The 25322-nt window shown below is 37.3% G+C and overlaps 1 protein-coding gene across 1 annotated transcript; it reads left to right on the top strand.

Annotated features, from left to right (window-relative positions):
- The first annotated feature begins 8553 nt into the window (after positions 1 to 8553).
- LOC130949963 (uncharacterized) lies at positions 8554 to 22037 on the top strand. The gene is made up of 7 exons (XM_057878549.1): positions 8554 to 8605; positions 8690 to 8920; positions 9112 to 9216; positions 9340 to 10151; positions 20967 to 21293; positions 21486 to 21547; positions 21662 to 22037. The coding sequence occupies exons 1-7, from the start codon at positions 8554 to 8556 to the stop codon at positions 22035 to 22037; spliced, it is 1965 nt and encodes a 654-aa protein (XP_057734532.1).
- The last annotated feature ends 3285 nt before the right edge of the window (positions 22038 to 25322 follow it).

The following is a 25322-nucleotide window of genomic DNA, read 5'->3' as shown; positions in this document are numbered from 1 at the left end:
CCTTGCCACCGCGACAAAGAGTCTGTTACACCGCCAGCCACCTGACCTCCTCCATTTCAAGTAAGTTGCCTGATTTTACCTTTAATATTTAGATGTTGCTATGAAATTGGTTTTAATATATGTTTTATGAACAAATTGAACAAATTTCTGTGAATTTCAGGTTTAGAGTTTAAATTATGTTACCGGCTTTAGGGTTTGGAATTGATTACTATAAAATTAGGTTTAGGGTTTGGATTTTATTACTTTAAGATTTTGTAATAACTAAATTAATCATTCAATATTATTGGTAATAATATGATAATAAGGTATGTTATTTCATTGTATTTATATTAATTATAAATTTAATATAAGAACCAAAATAGTTTGCTCTAGGAATACGACTTTAGTTATTTAAAAAAATTGATGAATTTTTATATAGGGTGTCAAATAAAAATAGTTATCTTAAAAAAAATTAGTATAAGATCCGACATATAAACACGCGAATTTGGTTATAATACTAGTATGTTTATTATTTGTTATATGTATTTTTAATAAATTATTTTTGTTATTTGATATATAAATTATGAAATTAAAATGAAACTTTTTTAACTATAATTTCTAGTTGGCCATTATCAATAAATAGCTGAATTTTCATTTTGCACATATCTAATCTTATAACAATAACAATCCAATTGTTGTTTTATAATAATGTGTTTCTATGTGATATAGGTCATTACAAGTTTAAATAATAATTTATTAGGCACATTTCTATAGATTGAATTGCTAAGTTACTAAGTTTAAATTAGTCATGTTCAAGGCTTATTTATCATTCAAAGATATAAGATATCTAGCTTACATATTATATCTCCAATCTTCATGAGATGAAGGACTATTGCTAGCTTTGAATTTGAATCATGAAGATTCCTTATTTAATTGAGTTTAATTGTTATGAATTTAATTGAATTTTGACCATTGTTCTGAAAATCAAACTGGATCGGCCGGTTCGACCGGATTAACCGGGAACCGGTCCTCTAACCGATTCGGTTAATGTACAAAACTGTTTGGCAAAAAATCGGTATAAAAACCATTCGAACTGGCGGTTAACTGGTGAACCAGTTAAACCGATCGATTTTTTAATGGTTTTTAGAATTTAAAAAAAATGGATAATATAAATAGGATACTTCTTGCAGCCCTAACCCCCAAAAATCCCTAACCTCTACGGCGCTACTCCTCTTGCTCTCTCAGCCTGTAGCCCCTCTCTCTCTCTCAGCCAGCGGCAACAGCAGTCACCGCCTCCGCCATCGCCGAACTCTTCTCGTCACCCAGAGGGTGCCTCGCAGCCGACAGTGACAGATAGAGAGTGCTTTGAGCTCTTGGTCGTCCATCTTCGTCTCCTCCACGTCGTCGCCTTTGGCCGTCCATCCTCGTCTTCTCTACATCGTCTTCGTCTTCATCGTGTGGACTTGCAGATCGAAGCGCGGTCGGCTGGATTCCTCCATTGTTGGTCAGTTTGCTCGATCCCGTCTGTCTCGTTGTTCCTCCCTTGCCGCCTGTTTCGTTCCTCCGTCACGTCAGTTTGGTTCTTCTGTCGATAGCTCTGCTTTAGTTTTTTTCTTTTGTTAATTTCTATGATTTTGACTTTCTATTTTTTTTAAAGATTCAACTCTGTTAGCTTCAATTTATGGTTCTGTATTTTGTTAATTTTACTAAGTTGCTGAAATTTGAGATCTGATTATTGAGTTGCTGTTTCTGTTTCTATTTGTTGTGTTCTGAATCTGAATTGGGGTGAGTTGATATATTTTTTTCTGTTTGTTGTGTTCTGACTTCTGAATTAGAGTTGGTGGTGGTATGATTAATTTTGTTATGGTGTTTTACATTGATCTGCATATGAGAACATAAATGTGTTACAGCTTCTTTATACAAATTTGTTAGACCCAGTAGAAAGGTTGCAAAAGACATGCCCAGAAACAGAATAAAATCTTCACCCTCATGCACTCATTTTTATTCCCTTCCATTTCAGCATTGTTAATTCTACAATGATTTCTTTCTTTAATTTCTCCTTTTGCCCTAAATTTAGGAAATTAAATGTTAGTTTGGATTTTCCTTATTTTACTTTTGAAAAGAATAAGAAGAGATTAGATTTTAGTTTACTTACCAGATATTGTTAAGGTAACCAAAAAAAAAAGGTCATGCTACATGTTTCATTGTAGCTTTAATTTTTAGTAATTTTATTTAATATTTAAGTAAACCGGTTGAATCCCGGTTGAACTCCGGTCGAACCTTTGAACCAGTAAATCAGTCACTCTACCGGTTCATTGACCAGTCCGGTTCTCGCAACCTTGGTTTTGACTGATGCTATGGATTGAGATTGGTTGGATTTATGATAACCGTAAATATGGATATATATTCAACTTTAGAGAGATTATGCCAAAATTTTTTTTAAAATAATATAAATGTTGAAGGATTTATGTGGTATATATGCTGATTAGTGTTAATAATATATTTTCTTTCCAAACATGACGACAGGTAGCAGAGGTAGATCGAGTGGGTCTCATGGTCGTGTGGTAGAGGGAGGGTTTCCACCGAATTCCTGAAAACTGCTTAGTCATTGTCCTCTATCCTGACTACCTCGTCAAACCCTATGACGTCACATGCGGGTCTAGCGGACTAGCAATTCATCATGGTCCCAAAACTCGAGGAAGGAGGTGCAGAAGCTCACACAGAAACTTCACCAACAAGCTCAACAGTCTGCATAGAGGTACAACGAGCTTCTTGTACGCATGGAAAACACTGCAGCTATCAACGAGAAGATGACGGAGAAACTGGAGCGGCTAGAACATTTGCGAGAGTAGATGGAGGTGTACAATGAGCAGATGTGTGCTAGAGGCAGTGACAGCGCTGCTGGTTGGGCACCAACATCAACACCTACTCCATCGCCTCAGCAAGGAAAAGACGACAACGATGGCAACAGCGATTATCGGGATCTATAGGGTCTAGGATTTTAATTTATTTTATGTCTATTTCTTTGTATTCTACTTCTATGACATTTTATTATATTTGGACAATTGATATTTAATAAAATCATTAGTTGATTTTTGGTAATTTTGAATTAATGCCCTAATTATGTTAACAAGAATTTTAATTTGACTACTAATTGTGGCTTAGTTGTGAAAAAAACTACCGTAGAATTTATTGGCAAAAAAATCTAATGATAATTGGGTGCCAAAACACATAACATGGAGCCAAAGTTACCATCAGAATAATCCGACAGTAATCAGCAACTTAATCTCGACAAATTCATTAAAAATCCAACGAAAAATCCACTGATAATTAGCATCGAAAAAAATAATCCGTTGATAAACAATTTTCGGCGCTGCTCATACCGTTGGATTTATTCAATGAATCTGACGGTACTCATTATTTTTCTTGTAATGTAACTACATAACCCATAAAAAGAACAAAACAAAACACCATAAAAGTAGATAAATTACACCACAAGGAATTATTGAAATTAAAAAAAAAACAGAAGTAAACTAGAATTGAATTATTAAAAGTTCGAATAAAAGAAACAAAAATCATGAAAAGCGGAAAGAAGAAAAGAAAAGGGAAGAAAAAACACAAGACCGTCGTGATCCTATTGTCGAAGAGAAATAGATTATACAGATTCAAGACTTTTGGAAAGTACTCTAGCGACAAAAATGCCTATGGCGAGAGAAGTTGGAAGAGGGGTTGGGCGGTGAGAGAAAAGAGAGGCGGCAAGAAGACAGAGCAGGAGGGTAAGAGTAGTAAAAAGGGAGTGGAAGAGGTGAGGCAGGGTTACGGCTGCCTTGTGTATTCTTCTAAAGAGTGCTTCTTGCCTTGGGTGTAGACTTGAGAAAGAAGAAGAAGATGGAGGTTTCTGTGAACAATGAGATACAACTTATCTATGTGCACACATAATAAAAACGACATAACTTTAAATTTTAAAAAGCACACTTGTTAGGAAAAAAAATAACTTAACAAGTATTCTTAGAATTTATTATTTTTGGTCATCAATTAGCCATTAATATTTAAAAGTATGTGATAAAGTATGTTGTTAAATTATTAGACTAAAAAAATTAGAATAAAAGAATAGAGTTGATGATTGGCCAAAAATAATAAATTTTAATAGTCTCTTAATATTTTTTATTTTTATTCTTGAATATTTTAAAAGTTTAAAAAAATATTAATATTTATTTTATTTTATTTTATTACTAATAATTTCAATAAATTTTAATTTTACTACCATCGTTAAATTTTTTTTACAATAAACGATTAGTGAATTTTTTTCCATTTTTTCTTTAATCCTAAATTACCCTTAACCTAACACGACGTCTTTGGGTGCGAAAATAAATTTTAAACAGTTCATGCACGTACAGCCAGGAAAAAATAAAGCAAATTTAATTTTTCATTTTCATACCTATTGCCAACAAAAATAGATCAATATTTTTTCTCATATTTTCTCCATTACTGACAGCAAAAATGAAATAAAAGAGAGGAGAGAGAGTAATTATATTTTATTATTGTAAAACATAATTTAATTTTTTTTGTATTTGTTCAAGATTTGCTATAAAACTCTCTACTTAAAATTCTAAAAACGTCTTTTAATTATAAGAAATTGATGAATTATTTTGAGATTTAAACTACAATGATAATGTTTTTTTGAAATATTTTTTATTATAAAAAAACTAAATTTATAAATATAAATTCATTTATTAATAAATATAAATATTATAGAAATACAAGTCAGAATTTTCACAACAATTTAAAAGTACAATATGAATACAAAATATATACTCAACAAATCAATCATAAGAAATTAAAAATACTAATAAAATTTTATTGTACAATAACCATTAACCAAACAATAAAAAAATTACACAATAATATAATTATAGAACTAATGCAGTACAATTTAATAAATTAAAATTTACAAAAAGATAAAAATAAACCTTTAATTAAATCAAAAGAAATTAAAGAATAGAGTAGGAAAAATAGGAAAATAGGAATATGGAAAAGAGTAGAAAAAAATAGAAGCAGAAAAGTTGGTTCCGGATAATTAGGATTAGGGGGTTGCTTATTTTGACTTTTTTATTTTTTATTTTTTTATTACTATAATTTAATTATCTTTTATTAAATATTTAAAATCAAATTTTTATATATTTATAAAATCAAATTTAATAAAATGTCCTTAAATAACATTATGATTGTGGGGAGTGATGTCAAATTTATTTGTATAGTAAGGATAAATAAAAATTTAGTGCTATGTACTTGAGAATTTTATAAAAGAAGATTTTTTGGTGTCTAGAATATTTTGTTTAAATTGTCTAAAAATAAAAATAAAAAATAGTGGGCTGGGACCATCCTTTTATTTTTAAATTTTATGTGTAAAATTTAAACACCATAAAAGACTCCTTTTATAAAATCCACTGGGACACTTGCCTCCACACTCCACCAAGTGCATCCGTCCCTAGATGGCGGCAATGGATGTAATTTGGAGTGGGATACGGGGTAGTGAGACTAGGAGTTAGGGTTTGGGCTAGGTGGATTTGTGGGTGAGTTAACTATGAGGGAGTTAGGTCTCACTAAATGGTTCAATTGAGTTAGTTGGAAGTGTTAATTTAGTGTTGGAACTAGGGACAGAATTAGGAGCGGTAAAATTGAAAAATAGTAAAATACATATTGACAAATGGTTGGTAATAAAACAAACCAATAAAAAGCATATAATTGAAACATATTTGAATATTAAGCACAAAACTAAAACAAATTAAATTTTAGACATATTTTTAAAATTTTTCAAAAATTTAAAAACAAAAAATATTCTTTACTTTAATTTGTATAACAAAATTTCAATATAAAACTCATCAATAACCTTCATATTACTTAAAATCACAACTTTATTTACAAAAAATATTTGAGATATAATAAAAAATCAACTCATTATCTTAAAGTTATTTTATTTTATATTTTTTCGTTATTATTCACTTTAATTATTTTATATTTCTTAATTATTGCTGAAATACTTATGTATTAAGTGTATAGTTATAAATATTACATATACAAAATTATAAATAATTTTGTGTTATTGTGCTCCTAATATTGCCGTTTATTTATAGAATAAGCATAATAAAACTAGTAACAACTCGTAAATATCTTGTAAATGTATGCTAAATAAAACACATTATTGTTTCTTAAGACCATCAAATGCTTCAGACCAAGTTGTGACTGGTCAAGCCGCTATGCTTGATTTCTATCCAAACTGGCTAGCTCGCTTTTCTTTGTATCATAATGAATATGAATTATATTTTTCTTTTACATTATTACGAACATCCAAATGGAAATAGAAAAAAAAACCAAAGACTCTAAAGTTAAATAATAGTGTAGAAAAAAATGGGTGAGAGCATGAGTGAGCGAGAGCGAGAGCGGGGTGGGAAAACACAGGGCATGGTAGGTCTAGACTTTCTTCAAGATTGGAGAAGGACCTCAGGATTTGGAATCGAGAGGAGTACATTTGTCTAGAATGGGATTCGTTCAGCGTCTTTGTGGCATGCGACATTTCGAAATGAGAGTTATTTGGGCTGTTTTCTTGGACGGGAAGGATTAACGACATATATCTTTTAAAGAAGATGAGAAATGTGATGGTTTACCTTTTCGCATTCATACGGTATAGTACGGAGGGAGGAGCTCTGAAAGCAATCGCAAAGATGAATCGGATGCGATTAAAGGGGTTAGAGATTTTTGTAGGGGAGGCTAAGTACAGGAGAGATGATTCTAAGGGACGAAGAGCTACAATTGCGGTGGTGGCTGAGAGAGGAATTCAGCATCAGTAGCCGGGGGTCAATGCTGACGTAAGGGAGCGCACAAGTGAACTCACGCCATCTGAGAACAGGGACAATGGGAAAAGGCTGACATCTGTGGACACTTCAACACATACTCTCGAGGAGGGTCCGATGCAAGTGGGGGCGAAGGGGCTGGAGGTATCAGTAGCAAAGGATAATTTGGCCTGGCTGCATAGGAGTGTTATTGGGGGCACCTTGAGAGCAATTGACTTCCGGTTACTGAACGACTTCGCCCGAAAGGTATGGCCGCACGTTGTTCAAATCTGTGATTTGGGGAGGTACAAAGTCTTGTTGATTTTTGATAGTACTGAGAATGCGGAGGATGCATTGGAGGGTTACGAGAATGGACTCCGGCAGTTTTTCCATAGTGTGTGCCGCTGGAATGAGCAGGAATGATGTGACAAGAGAAGAGTGTGAATTGCGTGTTATGGAGTCCCGCTGCATGCTTGGACGGCGGATACGTTCCGTGCGATTGGTGCCCAGTGGGGTGAAGTGGTGGATTGTGATGATGGAACTAAGCTCAGCCACGTCGTTCCTGGCTGGACGTGTGCTGATTGATACATGGATGTTTGATACTATTTCTGAAAGGCTCCGATTAACTGTAGGGTCGTCTGGCTTCGAAGTGTTTATTACAAAGATGGACAATGATGTGTATGGCTCCTCGGGTGGCATGACGCATGATGTTGTGGAATGGCATGATAGGAACATTGACAGTAATGCTGGTCATCTTCGAATCCCCATACAGTTAGGGGGGGTGGGACACGACGGCTGAGATGGTGGCCCTACCGAATAGGATGGAAGAGATGTAGGAGGGTAGAGCTGTAATTCATCCCGAGATTTTGAACAAATGGAGTAACAATTTTTTGAATTCAAAAACAACAACGGCAAGTAATACAAATTTTTCTCCCAGAAAGGGAAGGGCTGATCTTGTAGTAGATACGTCAGAGAGGACTCAATCCTGTGATTATGATAGAGAAAGGGTAGTGGTTGTGGGTGAGATCACAAGCAAGGTTCGGTTGGGCTTGAGTGCTAATGAGGCCAGTGACATGTGGACTAGTTCCAGGGCCCAAATTGGCTTACCAAAGGCAACTGAAGACCGGTTGGGCCCAAACACCCAAGGCCCACATGCTGAGACTCATGCTGGGTTGGGGATGGGTCTCACTAATGGAACTGAAGTGGAGCGGGTTGGAGGCAACGCGGAAGGAAGATCTCAGTCGGGTCGGACTGGAAAAAGTGCTGCTCAGAAGCTATGCTGCGATGATAGGATAGGAGACCATGGCGGCGCAGGCTTGCTCATCGCGGGGAGAAGAAGGGAGGCCTGCAGAACCCTCGACATGGAGAACGTGACGCACCCATGTGGTGCGGGTGGCTACCCCCTCAAGGTCTCCCATGATGATGGACGATGCTGGAGCGATGGCGACGGAAGCCAGATTCCGTCGACGACCCGTGCTGAGGGCGGTGAAGTCAGGATGGCGTTGCTGGAATGGTTACCTTGTGTCTCGGGCAGGAAGCCTGTGAGGATTGTGGTGGGAAGGAATCGAACGGGAACTAGGGAAGAGGAGCGGGGGAACGGGTCTGGTGGGCTTGATGCGAGGGCGACACTGGAGGTGGCTGGTGGGTTGGTGGCGATCCTCTCTAACGGGGGAACGGAATCGGTGGTGGCTTGTGATGGAAACGTTGCTGGCAGCCATAAGGCTATGACGTGCTATTAGATGGAATGGGATGGAATAAGGTTGGGTGCCCATGTGAGGAACTGACATGGAATGGGGGTGGGTTAGGAGAGCAGTAAAATGATCCGGAAAGGGAGGGTTTTGTGGAGGATAGTGGCATAGGGGGCTCTCTGGGGATTGTAGATCCTGCATCGGAGTTACAGGCTGGGGTTACGGGGGGAGCTTCAGAGGATTTGCGAGATACCCCTTGTGATGTAGGAAGCGAAGCTGAGCCGAAAATGTCCAAAAACAGATGGGCACCTAAAATGCAAGAAAACTGGGAAGTATGGAAGCTGGCAGTGGAATCTGGAGCTATGCAGTATAATGAGGAAGATGACATAATGGCAATACCACAGTCCACAGGCATAGAACGAGGCAATTACACAGAAGAAAAAATAGGCTAAGCAGAAGGAGAAAGCACGGAGGAGTCGATCGAAAAATCAGAAAAGGTGTGTATAAGTGGTTTAAAATGATCTTTAGTTCCTGGAATATTAGGAGGTTGGCGGGAGTTGGTAAACTGAGCATGGTAAAGAACTTTCGGAGAAAGTTTAAATTGCATATGCTAGGCTTGATAGAGACAAAGAAAGAGGTTGTGACCAACTTTGATATAGTGCAACTATGGGGTAATGGTGCAGTTAAATGGGAGTTTGTTGGATCAGTTGGTGCTTCAGGTGGCCTGTTATTGATGTGGGATGAAACGGAATTTTAGATGAACAATTGCTATAAAGGAAGTCGATGGTTGTGTGTGGAGGGTATGTTACTAAAAAATAATTTTTCTTGTGCTTTCTGCCTAGTTTATGGTCCGCACGATAAGGCGAAAAAGCTTGTTATGTGGGAAGAGCTGAGCTTCCTATCTGGGTTATGTCAAGTCCCATTTTGCTACCAGGGAGATTTTAACGAGATAACTCATATGGAAGAGAGGAAGGGAACTAATTCTTTGATGGTGTTTGTAGCAGAGTTTAAATCATGGATCCAGGATATGGAGCTAGTAGACTTAGCAATCACTGATCGCTTGTTCACTTGGTTTAGAGGGCAATCATACAGTCGAATTGATAGGGTTTTGGTTAGCTTGGAGTGGTTAGAAGAGTTTCCTGAAATAAGGCTGCGAGGTGGACCTAGAGGGTTATCAGACCATTGTCCATTGATGATGGAGGTCTCACGGATTAGAGGGGGGCCAAAACCTTTTCGGAGTTTGGACTCCTGGTTTACTCATGATGGTTTCTTGAGGATGGTAAAGGAGGAATGGAGGATTTTAGGTGAGGTACAGTTTATGGACAAGCTAAAGGCTTTGATGACTCCACTGAGCAGATGGCATAAAAAGAACTTTAGGTTCATGGACACAAGGATTAGACAGTTTAAGGATGAAATAAAGAAAGTAGATGACATGGTAGGTACTGGAGTGGCTGATGGAACTATTGAAGCAAAGAGAAAGGCGCTTGTGAGCTTCTGTAGAAAATGGTATATCAGAAAGGAGCTACATTGGAAGCAGATGTCAAGATCTCGGCATGTAAATGAGATGGATAAAAACATTCGCTATTTCAACAATTTAGCCTCAGCGCGAAGAAGGTCCAATTGGATTGATGCCTTAATGGTTAATGGGAGGTTGGTAAGGAATCAAGCAAGGATCAAGATTTCTATTCGAGACTTTTATAAGGAGCTATATGGTGGACGAAATTGTGATCACATGTTCTTTATACTTTGGTGAGTTTACTCTTAGGGCACTGTTTATTTTCACAACTCCGTTCAACTAACCAGCAAGTGTACTGGGTCGTCCAAGTAATAAACCTTACGTGAGTAAGGGTCGAATCCACAGAGATTGTTGGTATGAAGCAAGCTATGGTCACCTTGTAAATCTCAGTCAGGCGGATTAAACATTATTTATGGGTTCGAAAATAGAAATAAAGATTAGAAATAAGAAAAGGGATAGAATACTTATGCAGATTCATTGGTAGGAATTTCAGATAAGCATATGGAGATGCTGTATGGCTCAAGGACGCCTGCCCTCCCACTGCTTCTATTCAATCCTTCTTACTCCTTTCCATGGCAAGCTTTGTATAGGGGTTCACCATCAGCGGTGGCTACTTTCAATCCTCTCGGGAAAATATCCTATGCGGCTGTCACTCGCACAGCTAATCATCTGGAGGCATCACCCATGGTTGATGACTACATCCCATCCTCGCAGTGAAAACTAATGCTCACGCACTCTGTCACAGTACGGCTAATCACTGGTTGGTTCCCGCGCCTAATGGAATAGAATCCCTTGATTCTTTTGCGTTTGTCATCACGCCCAGCACTTGCAAGTTTGAAGCACGTCACAGTCATTCATTACCGGAATCCTACTCGGAATACCACAGACAAGGTGAGACTTTCCGGATTCCCAGGATCCTACTCGGAACACCACAGACAAGGTTGGACTTTCCGGATCCTCATAAATGCCGCCATCTATCTAGCTTATACCACGAAGATTCTGTTGGGGAATCTAAGAGATACACATTCAAGCTCTGTTGCATGTAGAACGGAAGTGGTTGTCAATCACGCGCGTTCATCAGTGAGAATGATAATGAGGGTTATTTACTCATCACCTTCATCATGTTCTTGGGTACGAATGAATATCTTGGAATAAGAATAGAAGAGATTTGAATAAAAGAAAATAGAACTTCATTAATACTTGAGGTACAGCAGAGCTCCACACCCTTAATCTATGGTGTGCAGAAACTCCACCGTTGAAAATACATAAGTGAAAGAGGTTCAGGCATGGCCGAATGGCCAGCCCCCTAAAACGTGATCAATAGCCTCTTAGGATGAGGAATAAAACAAAACTGAGACCAAAGATGTCTAATACAATAGATAAATGTCCTATATATACTAGACTAGCTACTAGGGTTTACATGAGTAAGTAATTGATGCATAAATCCACTTCCGGGGCCCACTTGGTGTGTGTTTGGGCTGAGCTTAATTAATCCACGAGCTGAGGCTTCTCTTGGAGTTGAACTTTGAGTTATGACGTGTTTTGGGCGTTTAACTCCGGATCATGACGTTTTTCTGGCGTTTAACTCCAGACAGCAGCATGTACTTGGCGTTCAACGCCAAGTTACGTCGTCAATCTTCGAATAAAGTATGAACTATTATATATTGCTGGAAAGCCCTGGATGTCTACTTTCCAACGCCGTTGAGAGCGCGCCAATTGGAGTTCTGTAGCTCCAGAAAATCCATTTCGAGTGCAGGGAGGTCAGATTCCAACAGCATCAGCAGTCCTTTTGTCAGCCTTTTTCAGAGTTTTGCTCAAATCCCTCAATTTCAGTCAGAATTTACCTGAAATCACAGAAAAACACACAAACTCATAGTAAAGTCCAGAAATGTGAATTTAACATAAAAACTAATGAAAACATCCCTAAAAGTAGCTTAAACTTACTAAAAACTATGTAAAAACAATGCCAAAAAGCGTATAAATTATCCGCTCATCACAACACCAAACTTAAATTGTTGCTTGTCCCCAAGCAACTGAAAATCAAATAGGATAAAAAGAAGAGAATATACTATAAAGTCCAAAATATTACTGAATATTAATTTAATTACATGAGCGGGACTTGTAGCTTTTTGCTTCTGAACAGTTTTGGCATCTCACTTTTTCCCTTGAAGTTCAGAGTGATTGGCATCTCTGGGAACTTAGAATTTTGGATAGTGTTATTGACTTTCCTAGTCAAGCATGTTGATTCTTGAACACAGCTACTTATGAGTCTTGGCCGTGGCCCTAAGCACTTTGTTTTCCAGTATTACCACCGAATACATAAATGCCACAGACACATGACTGGGTGAACCTTTTCAGATTGTGACTTAGCTTTGCTAAAGTCCCCAGTTAGTGGTGTCCAGAGCTCTTAAGCACACTCTTTTGCCTTGGATCACGACTTTAACCACTTAGTCTCAAGCTTTTCACTTGGACCTTCATGACACAAGCACATGGTTAGGGACAGCTTGATTTAGCCGCTTAGGCCTGGATTTTATTTCCTTGGGCCCTCCTATCCATTGATGCTCAAAGCCTTGGATCCTTTTTACCCTTGCCTTTTGGTTTTAAGGGCTATTGGCTTTTTCTATTGCTCCTTCTTTTTCTATATACTCTTTTTAGCCTTTTTTTTTCACTGCTTTTTCTTGCTTCAAGAATCAATTTCATGACTTTTTCAGATCATCAATAACATTTCTCTTTGTTCATCATTCTTTCAAGAACCAACAATTTTAACACTCATAAACAACAATATCAAAAGACATATGCACTGTTCAATCATTCATTCAGAAAACAAAAAGCATTGTCACCACATCAATATAATTAAACTTAATTCAATAATAATTTCGAAAATTATGTACTTCTTGTTCTTTTGAATTAAAACATTTTTTCTTTTAAGAGAGGTGAAGGATTAATGGAATTTATTCATAGCTTTAAGGCATGGTTACACACTAATGATCATGAAATAAAGACACAAAACATAGATGAACATAATAATTAAAAACCGAAAACAGAAAGAAATAAAGAACAAGGAATGAATCCACCTTTAGTGGCGTCTTCTTCTTGAAGGACCAATGATGTTCTTCAACTCTTCTATGTCCCTTCCTTGCCTTTGTTGCTCCTCCCTCATTGCTCTTTGATCTTTTCTTATTTCTTGGAGAATGATGGAGTGCTCATGATGTTCCACCCTTAATTGTTCAACATTATGGCTCAAATCTTCCAAGGAGGTGTTGAGTTGCTCCCAATAGTTGTTGGGAGGAAAGTGCATTCCTTGAGGCATTTGTTGATGATGAACTTCCTCATGTTCTTCTTGAGGGCCGTGAGGAACTTCTCTTGTTTGCTCCATCCTTTTCTTGGTGATGGGCTTGTCTTCTTCAATGGAGACATCTCCATCTATGATGACTCCAGCTGAGTAACATAGATGGCATATAAGGTGGGGGAAGGCTAGCCGTGCCATGTGTGAAGGCTTGTCGGCTATTTTGTAGAGTTCATTGGAGATGACTTCATGAACTTCTACTTCCTCTCCAATCATGATGCTATGGATCATGATGGCCCGATCCACAGTAACTTCAGATCGGTTGCTTGTAGGGATGATGGATCTTTGGATGAACTCCAACCATCCTCTAGCTACAGGCTTGAGGTCCAGTCTTCTTAGTTGGACTGGCTTGCCTTTGGAGTCTATTCTCCATTGGGCGCCTTCCACACAAATGTCCATTAGGACTTGGTCCAACCTTTGATTAAAGTTGACCCTTCTTGTGTAGGGGCGTTCATCACCTTGCATCATGGGTAAGTGAAACGCCAACCTCACATTTTTCGGACTAAAATCCAAGTATTTCCCCCTAAACATTGTGAGATAATTCTTTGGGCTTGGGTTCATACCTTGGTCATGGTTCCTAGTGATCCATGCATTGGCATAGAACTCTTGAACCATTAATATTCCGACTTGTTGCATGGGGTTGGTTATGATTTCCCACCCTCTTCTTTGGATCTCATGTCGGATTTCCGGATACTCATTCTTTTTGAGCTTGAAAGGGACCTCAGGGATCACCTTCTTCTTTGCCACAACATCATAGAAGTGGTCTTGATGGCTCTTGGAAATGAATCTTTCCATCTCCCATGACTCGGATGTGGAAGCTTTTGCTTTCCCTTTCCCTTTTCTTGAGGAAACTCCGGCCTTAGGTGCCATTGGTAATGGAAAAACAAAAAAAGCTTATGCTTTTACCACACCAAACTTAAAATTTGCTCGTCCTCGAGCAAGAAAGAAAAGAAAAGTAGAAGAGGAAGAAGAGAATATGGTAGAGAGGGAGAGAAGGAGGTTCGGCTATATGGGAGAAGAAGGGATTTGTGTTGTGTGAAAATGAAGAAGAATGGGAGGGTATTTATAGGGAGAGGGGAGGGTTAGTGTTCGGCCATTTTGGGTGGGAATGGGTGGGAAATTGAATTTGAATTTTATGAGGGTAGGTGGGGTTTATGGGGAAGAGGAGGTTGATGTGAATGGTGAATGGGGTAATTGGGAAGAGGAATTGAGGTGATTGGTGAAGGGTGTTGGGAAGTGTGACATGGAGAATGAGATTTAGGATTAGGAGAGTGTGATTAGGATTAAAAGAAATGTGGTAGGTGGAGATCCTGTGGGGTCCACAGATCCTGAGGTGAGGATCCTGTGGGGTCCACAGATCCTGAGGTGAAAACAAATACCATTCCTTCACCATATAGGCATGTAACATGCCTTCATGCAACATTCTGGCGTTCAAACGCCCATTGATGCACGTTCTGGGCGTTCAACGCCCATGTAATGCATGTTTCTGGCGTTGAACGCCAGTTTCATGCTTGTTTCTGGCGTTCAGCGCCAGTTTGTCCTCTCTGTGCACCATCCTGGCGTTTAACGCCAGGTTGTTGCTTGTTTTGGGCGTTCAACGCCAGAATGGTGCTCTGTTCTGGCGTTGAACGCCAGACAGATGCATCTTACTGGCGTTGAACGCCAGTCTGCGTTACCTCTAGGGTGAAAATTTTTTTCTTCTGTTTTTGACTCTGTTTTTAATTTTTTTTATTTTTTTCGTGACTCCTCATGATCATGTACCTAATAAAACACAAAAATAACAAAGAAACAAAATAAAATAAAATTAGATAAATAAAATTGGGTTGCCTCCCAACAAGCGCTTCTTTAATGTCAATAGCTTGACAGTGGCTCTCATGGAGCCACAAAGTGATCAGGTCAATATTGTGGAGTCCCAACACCAAACTTAGAGTTTGGATATGGGGTTTGAACACCAAACTTAGAGTTTGGTTGTGGCCTCACAACACCAAACTTAAAGTTTGACTATGGAGGCTCTTCTTGACTCTGAACTGAGAGAAGCTCTTCATGCTTACTCTCTTTTGTCACAGAGGGATGGCCATGTGCCTTAAACACAAGGTAGTCCCCATTCAATTGAAGGACTAACTCACCTCTGTTGACATCTATCACAGCTCCTGCTGTGGCTAGGAAAGGTCTTCCTAGGATGATGCATTCATCATCTTCCTTCCTAGTGTCTAGGATTATGAAATCAGTAGGGATGTAAAGGCCTTCAACCTTTACTAGCACGTCCTCCACTATTCCATAAGCTTGTCTTATGGACTTGTCTGCCAATTGCAATGAGAACAAGGCAGGTTATACCTCAATGATCCCCAGCTTCTCCATTACAGAGAGTGGCATAAGATTTATCCCTGACCCAAGATCACATAGAGCTTTTTCAAAACTCATGGTGCCAATGGTGCAAGGGATTAAGAACTTGCCAGGATCTTGTTTCTTTTGAGGTAGAGTTCTCTGAATCCAAGTATCTAGTTCACTAATGAGCAAGGGAGGTTCACTTTCCAAAGTCTCATTACCAAACAGCTTGGCATTCAGTTTCATGATAGCTCCTAAGTATTGGGCAACTTGCTCTCCAGTCACATCTTCATTCTTTTCAGAGGATGAATATTCTTCAGAGCTCATGAATGGCAGAAGGAGATTCAAAGGGATCTCTATGGTCTCTAGATGAGCCTCAGATTTCTCATGATCCTTAATAGGAAACTCCTTCTTGCTTGAGGGACGTCCCAGGAGGTCTTCCTCACTAGGATTTTCGTCCTCCTCCTCCTTTGTGCATTCGGCCATATTGACTATGTCAATGGCCTTGCACTCTCCTTTTGGATTTTCTTCTGTATTGCTTGGGAGAATACTGGGAGGAGTTTCAATAACTTTCTTACTCAGCTGGCCCACTTGTGCTTCCAAATTTCTAATGGAGGATCTGGTTTCATTCATGAAACTGAAAGTGGCCTTTGACAGATCAGAGACTATATTGGCTAAATTAGAATTGTTTTGTTCAGAGTTCTCTGTCTGTTGCTGAGAAGATGATGGATATGGCTTACTATTGTTCAGCCTATTGCGTCCACCATTGTTAAAACCTTGTTGAGGTTTTTGTTGATCCTTCCATGAGAAATTTGGATGATTTCTCCATGATGAGTTATAGGTGTTTCCATAAGGTTCACCTAAGTAATTAACCTCTGCCATGGCAGGGTTCTCAGGATCATAAGCTTCTTCAGAAGCTACCTCTCTAGTACTGTTGGATGCATGTTGCAATCCATTCAGATTTTGAGAGATTATGTTGACCTGTTGAGTCAACATTTTGTTCTGAGCCAATATGGCATTCAGAGCATCAATTTCAAGAACTCCTTTCTTCTGAGGTACCCCATTGTTCACGGAATTCCTCTCAGAAGTATACATGAACTGGTTGTTTGCAACCATGTCAATGAGTTCTTGAGCCTCTCCAGGCGTTTTCTTCAGGTGAATAGATCCACCTGCAGAATGGTCCAATGACATTTTCGAAAATTCAGAGAGACCATAATAGAATATATCTAATATGGTCCATTCTGAAAACATGTCAGATGGACATCTTTTGGTCAGCTGCTTGTATCTTTTCCAAGCTTCATAGAGGGATTCACCATCTTTTTGTTTGAAGGTTTGAACATCCACTCTCAGCTTGCTCAGCTTTTGAGGAGGAAAGAATTTATCCAAGAATGCAGTGACAAGCTTATCCCATGAGTCCAGGCTATCCTTGGGTTGTGAATCCAACCATACTCTAGCTCTGTCTCTTACAGCAAAAGGGAAAAGCATGAGTCTGTAGACTTCAGGATCAACTCCATTCGTCTTTACAGTCTCACAGATCTGCAAGAATTCAGTTAAAAACTGATAAGGATCTTCAGATGGAAGTCCATAAAACTTGCAGTTTTGTTGCATTAAAGCAACTAGTTGAGGCTTAAGCTCAAAGTTATTGGCTCCAATGGCAGGAATGGAGATGCTTCTTCCATCAAACTTGGATGTTGGCTTTGTGAAGTCACCAAGCATTCTCCTTTCATTATTATTATTATTTCCGTCTGCCATCTTTTTCTCTTGTTCGAAAATTTCTAGAAGGTTTCTTCTGGATTGTTGCAATTTAGCTTCTCTTAATTTTCTCTTCGGAGTCCTTTCAGGTTCTAGATCAATTTCAACAAGAGTGTCTTTATCCCTGTTCCTGCTCATATGAAAGATAAGAAAACAGGAAAAGAAGAGGAATCCTCTATGTCACAGTATAGAGATTCCTTTATGTTAGTAGAAAAAGAAAGAGGGTAGAAGAATGAAGAATGGATTCGGATTTTGGATAAAGAGAGGTGAAGAGAAGTGTTAGTAATTAAATAATTAAATAGGAGAAGAAAAGAGGAATAGAATTTTCGAAAACAATTTTGAAAAAGAAGTTAGTAATTTTCGAAAATTAGAGATAAATTGTAATTAAAATTAAAACATGAAACAATTAATTAATTAAAAAGAACTTTTGAAAAAGAGAGAGAGATTTTCGAAAATAGAAGAGGGAGAAGTAGTTAGGTGATTTTGAAAAAGATAAGAAACAAACAAAAAGTTAGTTAGTTGATTGAAAAAGATTTGAAATCAAATTTGAAAAAGATAAGAAGATAGTAAGTTAGATAAGATATTTTGAAATCAAATTTTGAAAAAGATAAAATTTTTGAAAAAGATAAAATAAAAGATAAAAAGATTTAATTCAAAAAATTTTGAAATTACTTACTTCACTAACAAGAAACTACAAGATAAGATTCTAGAACTTAAAGATTGAACCTTTCTTAACAAGAAAGTAACAAACTTCAAATTTTTGAACCAATCACATTAATTATTAGTGAATTTTCGAAAATTACATGTAAAGATAAGAAAAAGATTTTGAAAATAATTTGAAAAAGATTTTTAAAATTTTCGAAAAAATAGAAAAAAATGAAAAAGATATGATTTTTGAAAAAGATTTTGAAAAGATAAGATTTTTAAAATTGAAAATTTGACTTGACTTGTAAGAAACAACTAATTTTGAAAATTTTTTTTGACCAAGTCAAACCAAAATTTTGAAATTTTGGAGGGAAATAAGGAAAAGATATTTTTTTTATTTTTGAATTTTTAAGGAAAAACACAAAAATGACCCAAAACATGAAAATTTTGGATCAAGACACAAGATGCATGCAAGAATGCTATGAATGTCAAGATGAACACCAAGAACACTTTGAAGATCATGATGAACATCAAGAACATAATTTTGAAAAATTTTTGATGCAAAGAAAACATGTAAGACACCAAACTTAGAAATCTTTAATGCATGGAAAATATGAATGCAAAAATGCACATGATAAACAACAAACAACACAAAACAAGAAATCATCAAGATCAAACAAGAGGACTTATCAAGAACAACTTGAAGATCATGAAGAACACTATGAATGCATGGATTTTCGAAAAAATGCAAGAAAAATTTTAAAAGCATGCAATTGACACCAAACTTAAAAATTGACTCAAGACTCAAATAAGAAACACAAAATATTTTTTATTTTTATTATTTTCTAATTTTTTTGGATTTTTATTAATAATTTTCGAAAATAATGTTAGGAAAAATGAAAAATAAAAGAAAAATTTTGAAAAAGATTTTTGAAAAGAAAATTACCTAATCTGAGCAACAAGATGAACCGTCAGTTGTCCATACTCGAACAATCCCCGGCAACGGCGCCAAAAACTTGGTGGACGAAATTGTGATCACATGTTCTTTATACTTTGGTGAGTTTACTCTTAGGGCACTGTTTATTTTCACAACTCCGTTCAACTAACCAGCAAGTGTACTGGGTCGTCCAAGTAATAAACCTTACGTGAGTAAGGGTCGAATCCACAGAGATTGTTGGTATGAAGCAAGCTATGGTCACCTTGTAAATCTCAGTCAGGCGGATTAAACATTATTTATGGGTTCGAAAATAGAAATAAAGATTAGAAATAAGAAAAGGGATAGAATACTTATGCAGATTCATTGGTAGGAATTTCAGATAAGCATATGGAGATGCTGTATGGCTCAAGGACGCCTGCCCTCCCACTGCTTCTATTCAATCCTTCTTACTCCTTTCCATGGCAAGCTTTGTATAGGGGTTCACCATCAGCGGTGGCTACTTTCAATCCTCTCGGGAAAATATCCTATGCGGCTGTCACTCGCACAGCTAATCATCTGGAGGCATCACCCATGGTTGATGACTACATCCCATCCTCGCAGTGAAAACTAATGCTCACGCACTCTGTCACAGTACGGCTAATCACTGGTTGGTTCCCGCGCCTAATGGAATAGAATCCCTTGATTCTTTTGCGTTTGTCATCACGCCCAGCACTTGCAAGTTTGAAGCACGTCACAGTCATTCATCACCGGAATCCTACTCGGAATACCACAGACAAGGTGAGACTTTCCGGATTCCCAGGATCCTACTCGGAACACCACAGACAAGGTTGGACTTTCCGGATCCTCATAAATGCCGCCATCTATCTAGCTTATACCACGAAGATTCTGTTGGGGAATCTAAGAGATACACATTCAAGCTCTGTTGCATGTAGAACGGAAGTGGTTGTCAATCACGCGCGTTCATCAGTGAGAATGATAATGAGGGTTATTTACTCATCACCTTCATCATGTTCTTGGGTACGAATGAATATCTTGGAATAAGAATAGAAGAGATTTGAATAAAAGAAAATAGAACTTCATTAATACTTGAGGTACAGCAGAGCTCCACACCCTTAATCTATGGTGTGCAGAAACTCCACCGTTGAAAATACATAAGTGAAAGAGGTTCAGGCATGGCCGAATGGCCAGCCCCCTAAAACGTGATCAATAGCCTCTTAGGATGAGGAATAAAACAAAACTGAGACCAAAGATGTCTAATACAATAGATAAATGTCCTATATATACTAGACTAGCTACTAGGGTTTACATGAGTAAGTAATTGATGCATAAATCCACTTCCGGGGCCCACTTGGTGTGTGTTTGGGCTGAGCTTGATTAATCCACGAGCTGAGGCTTCTCTTGGAGTTGAACTTTGAGTTATGACGTGTTTTGGGCGTTTAACTCCGGATCATGACGTTTTTCTGGCGTTTAACTCCAGACAGCAGCATGTACTTGGCGTTCAACGCCAAGTTACGTCGTCAATCTTCGAATAAAATATGGACTATTATATATTGCTGGAAATCCCTGGATGTCTACTTTCCAACGCCGTTGAGAGCGCGCCAATTGGAGTTCTGTAGCTCCAGAAAATCCATTTAGAGTGCAGGGAGGTCAGATTCCAACAGCATCAGCAGTCCTTTTGTCAGCCTTTTTCAGAGTTTTGCTCAAATCCCTCAATTTCAGTCAGAATTTACCTGAAATCACAGAAAAACACACAAACTCATAGTAAAGTCCAGAAATGTGAATTTAACATAAAAACTAATGAAAACATCCCTAAAAGTAGCTTAAACTTACTAAAAACTATGTAAAAACAATGCCAAAAAGCGTATAAATTATCCGCTCATCACTATACCACTAGGAGCCTTCGCCAATTATTGGATTCAGGGATGAGCTGGTAAAGCAAATACTCTAGGAAGAGGCAACAGAGCTAGAGATGATGCCAACTACTGAAGAAATAAAGGAGGCAGTTTGGGATTGTGAGTCAACAAAGACACCAGGCAGTGATGGGTATAATATGAATTTCATAAAGAAGTGTTGGGAAGAATTAGATAGAGAGTTCACTGAAGCGGTGAAAGGGTTTTTCCAGTTAGCTAAGCTACCTAGCAAGTTGAATGTCACTTGGGTGGCGCTGGCACCGAAGTTTACTGGAGCCAAAGAAATAAAGGATCTCCGGTCGATTAGTATGGTGGGCTGTGTCTATAAGGTCATTTCTACGGTATTGATTTGGAGGATGCGGAAGGTAATGCCGGGTCTGGTAGGAGAGACTTAGAGCGCTTTCGTGAAGGGCAGGAAAATATATGATGGGGCTTTGATCGCCTGTGAAACCGTGCACTGGCTGAAATCACGGAAAAAGAGCTCCACGATAATAAAGCTGGACTTCCAAAAGGCTTATGATAGAGTCAAGTGGGGCTTTGTGGATATTGTATTGCAGAAGATGGGTTTTGGCCAGAGATGGAGAGGCTGGATCAAGGAGTGTGTCTGCTTTGCATCTATGTCGGTACTTGTCAATGGATGACCTTCGAAGCCTTTCAAAATGGAAAGGGGTTTGCGACAAGGAGACCCACTATCTCCATTCCTGTTTGTTTTAGTTGTTGATGTTCTTCTTAGGATGATTGGAGAGGCAGTGAGGAACGGTCGTATATCTCTCCTACTGGTTGGTAGTGATAACATTGAGTTGTCTCACTTGCAGTTTGCGAATGATACTATTCTTTTCTGCCCGCCTAAAGAGGAGACTATCAGAAACTACCAGCAACTGCTCCGGTACTTTGAACTGATGTCTGGGTTGAGCATCAATTTTGAGAAGTCCAACATTATTCCAGTCAATTGTGATAGGCTGTGGGTCCGTAGGATGTGTCTATTATTGGGTTGTATGGAGGCATCATTACCAATTAGATATTTGGGCATTCCCCTGGGAGCAAATCCGAGACTGGTTAAGACATGGAAACCAGTGATTGACAAGGTGGAAGAAAAGCTGAATTTGTGAAAAGTAAAGTCCCTCAACAAAGCGGGCAAGCTAGTCTTCATTAAATCGGTCCTTAGTAGCCTGCCTATTTACTACCTCAACTTATATAAGATGCCGAAGTTAGTGGCAGAGAAGTTGATCTCCCTACAGCGACGGTTCTTGTGGAGTACAGAGGAGGGGAGGCAAGGGTTACCGCCCGTGAAATGGGAAGTAGTAATGGCTCCTAAGAAGACAGGTGGGTTGGGAGTTGGTGATGCAATTATTCGAAATACAGCATTGCTGTTTAAGTGGTGGTAGAGGTTCTCAAAAGAAGGCTGTCCCTTATGGAAGAAAGTGGTTTGCTCTTGTACCAACATGGATCCTGCTGTGATGCTGCGAGACCAACCTGTTCCCACAAGAGGGGGTACTTGGAAGGATATCTGTCAGTTACAAATCCGAGAACCACGGTTGAGAGAAAAGATGATCAGCGAGTTGTCTATGGACCTCGGGAATGGCAAAGCAATCCGGTTCTGGGAGGATAGCTGGCTACCTAATGGGGTATTGAAAGATATGTTTCCTAGGCTCTTCTCGGTTTCAAACCTTAACGGATTAGTTATAGGGGGATTATGGGTTTTGGGATGGGTTAGACTAGATTTGGAGCTTCCAGTGAAGGAGGAAGTTGTTCCAATGGGAGTTGGATTTAGTAAACCAACTTCATGAGATCTTACAATCAGTCAAGCCTACAACTGAGAGAAAGGATACAGTGGTATGGAAATTTGATAAAACAGGTGTTTATTCAACTAATTCCTTTGTACAGGCATTGCAGGCAGAAGTTCTACCGGAGAAAATCACAAGCTATAACTTCACGAGTGCAGTTTGGAAAGGATTCGTCCCTCCGAGGATTGAGCTCTTGTCTTGGTTTGTGTTGATCGGAAGGGTGAATACTAAAGATAGACTGTATAGACTACGTGTTATTGATCAGAATGATAATATGTGTGTGCTATGTTGTAAGTCTGAGGAAACTGCTTTTCATTTGTTTCTTGATTGTGAGATCACATGGCAGGTGTGGTGTGCTTGGTTGCTTGCCTTTGGAAGGAGGTGGTGCTTTTCAGGTACTCTAAAGGAACACTTTGAAAGTTGGACGAACTTATCAGCAAGGAAGGTTGACAGAAAGAGGTGGTTCATTGGGTTTTTTGCTATTGTCTGGATAATCTGGCTAGGAAGGAATGGCAGGCTGTTCCGAAATCATGCCTCAAGTGTCGTAGCAATTATAAATAAGTCATTTGCGTATGTCGAGAAATGGATTGGTGGTGAGCTCTTTGGTTGTTGATGGTCATGCCAAAAATGATTAAAAGTTAATTGGTATCTGAAATATTCCTGATCCTTGTAACTTCTTTTATTACTCCACTCTATTGTGTTGAGCTCTCTCTAATTAAAAAAAAAATTGTTTTTCTTTTTGTATGTGAGGAATATGAAGAAAGATATTCGTGGGAACACATTATTACACATATCGACACATACAATATTTGTTTACTGATAGTGATATTATTCGATCAATTATTTTGCCACATCACTATTTTATTTTTCTATTTTCGACAAGTTATTAATCTCTCTCCATCGTATATATACATCATATATATACATATACGCATCTTGTGAGTTATGATTTCTGAATATCAAAACCCAAAACAAGATATTTTTTAATTTATATATTAGTATTTTTTCTATTTTTGAAATTGCAAATTCATAACATGTATCCTTGATTAAATATGTAGTTAAAATAAAAGTAATAAATCATTTAGGTAAATTCATATCATATATATCACTAATCAAAGTAATTAATTACTTTTCACACATAATGCAAGAAAAATAAATTTTGGTGAAAAAATATATAGCATAAATATAAAAAATAATATTATTTTGACAAAAATAATTTTGTGAATTTTTAAAATGATTCCTTGATTCTAACTACATTAGAATACAAATATGACGATACTTTTGAGCTATATTTCTTATGCTCAATTCTTAATCACTAAATTATTATTGTTTTACATTATTGTAATTAAGTCCATTAAATGGTCTAATTCAGTCTAATTAAATTTGGCCCACCTAAATTCGTGAATTATACGGTTGACTTGTTTATTTTTTATTTGTTGAAGAGTCATAGTTTTTAGATTTGAGCTGAACTCGATGAAATATATGAGCTAGCCTATTAAATTTTTGTTTAAGAAAAAGTTTCGACAAATTCAATTTTGGGCTTAAATTTTTTTAGATAAAAAACTAGTTTTGGACAAAAACAAAAAGGACATTATTTTTGGGAAAAAATCTAGGGGCCAACAACTTTTGTGTTTTCTGACCAGTATTTAACCATAAAAATAAAAGTGAGTGATCTCCCACCATTAGATATAATCTCATACCATTAAAAATACTATTGATGGCCAATTAATGGTTACAAAACACCAAAATTAATGGCCCCCTAGCATTCCTCTATTTTTAGTGTGAGTCAAATCTTTGGATGGAATCAAGAAAAAGATTAAAAAAAATGCTGGCGTTTATTTTTTAAATACAAAACACGAATTACGTGTTTAACTTCAAGTTAATCGGGCCAAGCCGATTTACTGCTTCACAGATCTAATTTTAGAGCAAAAACATGTCTGATTAAACCAAGTAAATAGGTTGGTTTGATACAAGAATTCATTGGCCAGTAATAAACTTTTAAATGAAGTTTAATATAGTGATAGGTTAGTCTTTAATTTATCAAACTAAAAAATATCATAAAAAAACCAAAAAAAATAAGGCTGGCTTGATGGATTTAGTTTATTTTAATAGTTTTTACATTTTGTATCAGGGTTTGTTTAATTTGGTTAAAAGAAAATAAATGAAGAGAAAGGAAGTAGAGAGAAAGAAAAAAAAAAAAAGAAGTTGAGTAAATTTTTATGTTTAGATAAAATAAAAAAAAATAAAATATAATATTATAAAAAGATCATTTTATATATATATATATATATATATATATATATATATATTATATGTTAAAAATAAGAGAATAGTATTGGAATATGATAAAGTGGTACTTTTTTTTATTTTTCATCTAATATTGGAGGAAAAAAATAATATAACTTTTTGAACTTTTATTTTTTTACTTTTCACTTTAACAAAACAATGAAAAATAAATATAACTTATTATATAGTAGGTAATAATTTTTATATTTTAGTTTAATAAATTAAATAAATTAATATTTGAAAAAATAAAAAAATAGCCATCACATACGATAATGGCTTAATTTATTCATCAAATGAAACTACGCTATGACACATAACAAATTA

Source organism: Arachis stenosperma, chromosome 9, assembly GCF_014773155.1.
Source record: "Arachis stenosperma cultivar V10309 chromosome 9, arast.V10309.gnm1.PFL2, whole genome shotgun sequence".
Taxonomy (NCBI): domain Eukaryota; kingdom Viridiplantae; phylum Streptophyta; class Magnoliopsida; order Fabales; family Fabaceae; genus Arachis; species Arachis stenosperma.
This window is presented reverse-complemented; position numbering and strand designations above follow the sequence as displayed.